Below are 5,645 nucleotides of genomic sequence, written 5' to 3' on the forward strand. Positions count from 1 at the left end.
GATATATCTCGAGAAGTTTTCGTACCGGCCCGGTACAGAGGAAGTGTTTTCAACTTTAAAATCATTATTTACCGAGCATCCCCCGGGGATGAACACTTTCAAGAAAGGTTCGGCCGCCGGTTCATTAATTGTTACACTCGGAGCGGTCGCCTTGGCCTCAGTGACCGGCCGCGAAGTAGAAGGAGTTTCTTTTTGGGAGATGTGTTTGGAGGTTTTTGCCATTTATTTAGAAAGTAAAAGTGGAGGGAGATCTGGAAAAGATAAAGAAAGAAAGGAAGATGAAGACTTAGACTTGTTGGCTTGGGAAGAAGACAATTGAAAATTTTCACAAAGGACCTTGAGTAACGGGGGTAAAAAGCACTCAAGATTGTTGAAATTCTAAAGGTACGAGGGTAGGAGTTTGATGTTGATGACTATAAAATATTCATATATTATATACTTAAAAATAAATTATTTTAAATAATATATATATATATATATATATATATATATAATATGTCAATTATCTGTATTTTCTAATAGTATTTTGCAGGAAATAAAAATATCATGATAAAGAAAATAAAGGATTAAAAGAGAAGCACAAAGCATCATGGCAATAGAAGCACGACGCATCATGGCAATTGAAGCACGACGCATCATGGCACCTTTTGAGATTTGATTTCTATAAATAGGATGTTTGTGTTGAAAAGAAGGAGATGATACGTGCCTAATTAGCAACTTTTCTCTAGCTTTGGTCTTTACTTCTCTCTTTATCTATTTTATTTTATCTTGTAGTCTTTGAATTTTCTAAGAGTGTTGATTGTAGTTTAAGAATTTCTTTCTTTGTGAGATTTAAATACACCATAATGGAGTAATCTCTTTTATTGGGATAGTTGATGAAGCTCGATAGCGTTATAATATTAATCTCAATTTTACTACATGCTTGACCTAAAACTTTCTAATTATATTTCTATATTGTGCTGGAATATTAGTTTTAATTAATTATTATCACTTCTATCTATTTATTCTCCAAAGTTAGTTGTATGTCAATTTTGTAATTCTCACGAAACAAACTTAATATACGATAACTATTGGGTAAAATAATAGAGTGAGAGTAATTCTTTTTAAGCTATAATTCCAAGTCTGTAATCTTGCTTACTTCCATTCTAATTCTCACGGAGGAGTTATAGTTGGCAAGATTATTGATTTTTAGTAAAAAGTAATCGCAAGAGGTTTTTGCTATCTTTTAGCACAATTCATGCAAGAAAATTACTTCGGTTTAATCATCACAAGTAATATATCAATTGATTTACATAATCTCGCGGAGTGCTCTTAATTGATTACTTCTTAGTGAGCAAAATATAATTGTATTAGCAATAAACAGTTATTCCTAAGAGAAATATATGTAGAAGCTAAGATTTTATTATTATCACGCTATCGAGTGAATTCAATTATTCCCAACTCTTTTTAAATATAAATCCTCCGAAAGTTATTTAGTTTCAACTTAAGCAATTTAAATTTTCTACAAACAAAACTTCATCAATTTGATTCTCTCAAATAGTAGTAAGAACATTATAAGTTTGTAGCTAGATTCTCCAATCTCTGTGGGACGATATCATAAACTATACTAGAATTTGATAGAGTACGAGTAGCAAAATCTTATACGCATTGGCCTCGTCAAATTTTTGGTGCCGTTGCCGGGGATTGGCACAAGTCTACTTCAAACTAAATATTCTGTTACTAATTTGGAAACTTACTATTAGTATTATTATCTTTGCTATCAATGTTTACTAAATATTACTACTATTACTGCTACTGCTACTGCTACTGCTACTGCTACTGCTACTGCTACTGCTACTGCTACTGCTACTGCTACTGCTACTGCTACTGCTACTGCTACTGCTACTGCTACTGCTACTGCTACTGCTACTGCTACTGCTACTGCTACTGCTACTGCTACTGCTACTGCTACTGCTACTGCTACTGCTACTGCTACTGCTACTGCTACTGCTACTGCTACTGCTACTGCTACTGCTACTGCTACTGCTACTGCTACTGCTACTGCTACTGCTACTGCTACTGCTACTGCTACTGCTACTGCTACTGCTACTGCTACTGCTACTGCTACTGCTACTGCTACTGCTACTGCTACTGCTACTGCTACTGCTACTGCTACTGCTACTGCTACTGCTACTGCTACTGCTACTGCTACTGCTACTGCTACTGCTACTGCTACTGCTACTGCTACTGCTACTGCTACTGCTACTGCTACTGCTACTGCTACTGCTACTGCTACTGCTACTGCTACTGCTACTGCTACTGCTACTGCTACTGCTACTGCTACTGCTACTGCTACTGCTACTGCTACTGCTACTGCTACTGCTACTGCTACTGCTACTGCTACTGCTACTGCTACTGCTACTGCTACTGCTACTGCTACTGCTACTGCTACTGCTACTGCTACTGCTACTGCTACTGCTACTGCTACTGCTACTGCTACTGCTACTGCTACTGCTACTGCTACTGCTACTGCTACTGCTACTGCTACTGCTACTGCTACTGCTACTGCTACTGCTACTGCTACTGCTACTGATAATAATAATAATAATAATAATAATAATAATAATAATAATAATAATAATAATAATAATAATAATAATAATAATAATAATAATAATAAGAACATTATCATACTACTATTTTTATTTGATCGCTTATTATTTTTGTCATCTTTGTTGTCCTTGTTATTCATCACTTTCTTTTAATTATTTTCTTCTAAGTACTACTACTACTACCACTTTAGAAGTTAAGTTCAGTTTGCTTTTTTAGAATTTTGAGTAGTTTATGACCCGTTCTTCTATAAAAGAGTTGGTCAATTACGATCCTGAAATTGAAAGATTTCTTCGATTGCGCAGGAAAGGACAAGCATTATCTTCCCAAAGCATAGCTTGTGAAGGTATGTAGAATCAAGAAGTAAAAAATATCAATCCACGCGAAGTACCACCACCAGTACAAATAGAGGATCAATTTGATAAAGTGGCGCCAATGCCAGCAAACAGAATCCTAAGGGATTATGCTAGACCTGACCGCTTCAACTGTGAATCTAGTGTCAGAAAACCTCCAGTGGCAGCCAGCAACTTTAAATCAGGATGGCCTATTTCAAACAATTCAACAGTCTTGCATCTTCACTGGAGACACAAGTGAAGATCCACACTGTCATTTAATTGACTTTTTGGAACTTGTTGAAACAACTAAGTATAATGGAGTACCTCTTGAAGCTATCAAGTTAAGGCTATTTCCTTTCTCTTTAAAAGGAGATGCCAAGACTTAGTTGCGAAGTTTGCCACAAGGTTCCATTACCACATGGGTTCAAATGACTCAGAAATTTTAAAACAAATATTTTTCCCATGCTAAAACCACAAAGTTAAGACAAGACATATCTAATTTCTTGCAGACTGACACAGAGTCAGTTTATCAAGCTTGGGAATTTTAAAAGCAATGTTAAGAAAATGTTCACACCACGATATTCCTGAACATATGCAATTGTATATTTTTTATCACGGGCTAAAACTCTCTTCTAGAAATATGATAGATGCAGCTGCAAGAGGTTCAGTAATGGGAAAAACAACAGAGGAAACGTTGCAATTGTTGAATGAAATTTCTGAGAATGTCATCCAATGGTCATCTGAGCATATAATTATCAAGAAGGCCGCTACAGTAAATCAGGTTGATGCTTTAAATACACTACTACAACAAATTATTTCTTTGGCACAAAAGTTTGAAACTTTTCAGGTGAATACACAACAACCAAGACAATTTAAGGCTTGTGACATGTGTGGAGGAAATCATCAGAACCATGAATGTCAAGCAACCAATCACAATGATGAACATGTCAATGTCATCGGTTACAAGCAGTATCCTTTTGGAAGTCCAATGGTAAAAAAACATCCAGGATTTCAATGGAGCAATCCAAATGGTGCAGAGAACTCTCAAAGCTTCCAGAAGCAACAAATATAGGGTCCACCCGGATACTAGAATCCAAACCATGGTCAATCAAACTTTAGACCTTATCAACAAGCAGGGCCCTATCAGCAAAGGCCTCAACAAGCTCATTCAAGTCTTGATGACCTTCTGTATAAGTATATTAAGGTCACTGATGAAAAGATGGAGAGCCTAAATTCATCCCTCAAAAATCTGGAAATACAGTTGAGCCAATTGGCAGCTCATGTTTCAGAAAAGATTCAAGGTCCCTTACCAAGCAATACAGAGAAAAACCCAAAAGAGCACCTTAAGGCCATCACCTTACGATCAGGTAAGGAGCTTGATGAACCCTATGTAGACCAGTCAGAACAACAGGTAAACAACGGTAAGAATGTTGAAATACCCTCTGAACCATCTCAAAAGAATGAAGTCAAGAAAAAAGAAGAAAAAATTATTGAAAAATTGACTCCTCTCCCTGTGAATATTCCCTTTCCACAAAAAAATGAAAAGAGAAAAGCTTGACAACCAATTTGCAAAATTTTTGGAGATTTTAAAACAAATTCACATCAATATTCCTTTTACTGATGCTTTGTTACAAATGCCTTCATATGCCAAATTTTTAAAGGAAATTTTGTCAAGTAAAAGAAAATTAGAAGAAGTTTCTGTGGTAATGCTTACGGAAAAATGTAGTGCTATACTTCAAAATAAGCTACCACAAAAACTTGGTGATCCAGACAGTTTTATAATTCCATGCACTTTGGGAGGAGTATATTTTGAAAAAGCACTTTGTGATTCTGGAGCTTCAATAAATTTAATGCCATTTTCTATCTTTAAAAAGTTAGATCTTAGTAAAATAAAAGACACAAGTGTTTCTCTTCAATTTTCAGATCAAAGTACTAAGAAACCTAAGGGAATAATTGAAAATGTACTCGTAAGAGTAGATAAGTTTGTTTTCCCTGTAGATTTTATAGTACTTGAAATGAAAGAATTTCCTAATGAACCAATAATTTTAGGTAGACCATTTCTTGCTACAGGAAGAGCAATTATAGATGTTCATCAAGGACAATTAATTTTAAGAGTTGATGAAGAAAGAGTCATATTTGATATCCAAAAGATACTAAGATATTCAGGAGATGAAATATCATCTTCATATTTTTCAATTGACATGATTAGTTATCTTACAGATGAATTCAAAGATGATCAATTAATTCCAGATTCAATGGAAAGATGCTTGATCAAATCAGGCACCACACAGGACGATGATCCCACCATCAGAAAAGAAGCTGAAATATTGGACTAAGATTCAGAAGAAGAAGAGATGAAATCCGAAAAAGTTCAATAAAAATTGAACTCAAAACTCTCCCTTCTCATTTGAAATATGTTTATCTTGAGCAAGAATTATTTCCAGTAATTATTTCATCTTCTCTTACTGCAGAACAAGAAAATAGTTTGATTAAAGTATTGAAAGCACACAAAGGAGCCTTGGGGTGGACTGTAGAAGATATTAAAGGGATTAGTCCGGCTATTTGTACACACAGAATCCTCATGGAGGATAGCTACAAGCCAATAGTCCAGTCGCAAAGAAGATTGAATCCAGCAATGCAGGAAGTAGTGAAAAAAGAGATCGTAAAGTTATTGGCAGCAGGTATTATATACCCCATTTCTGACAGCCGTGGGTAAGTCCC

General features: G+C 35.4%; 1 protein-coding gene across 1 annotated transcript; it reads left to right on the forward strand.

Annotated features, from left to right (window-relative positions):
- The first annotated feature begins 4,558 nt into the window (after window positions 1–4,558).
- On the forward strand, window positions 4,559–5,260 carry LOC142174549 (uncharacterized). Its single transcript, XM_075240366.1, has one exon. The coding sequence runs from the start codon at window positions 4,559–4,561 to the stop codon at window positions 5,258–5,260; it is 702 nt and encodes a 233-aa protein (XP_075096467.1).
- Window positions 5,261–5,645: the final 385 nt, after the last annotated feature.

Source organism: Nicotiana tabacum, chromosome 20, assembly GCF_000715075.1.
Source record: "Nicotiana tabacum cultivar K326 chromosome 20, ASM71507v2, whole genome shotgun sequence".
In the NCBI taxonomy this organism is placed as follows: Eukaryota; Viridiplantae; Streptophyta; class Magnoliopsida; order Solanales; family Solanaceae; genus Nicotiana; species Nicotiana tabacum.

Bases quoted from the DNA above. Each gene is read 5' to 3' on its own strand.
- LOC142174549 (XM_075240366.1), top strand. From the start codon at position 4,559: ATGCCTTCATATGCCAAATTTTTAAAGGAAATTTTGTCAAGTAAAAGA.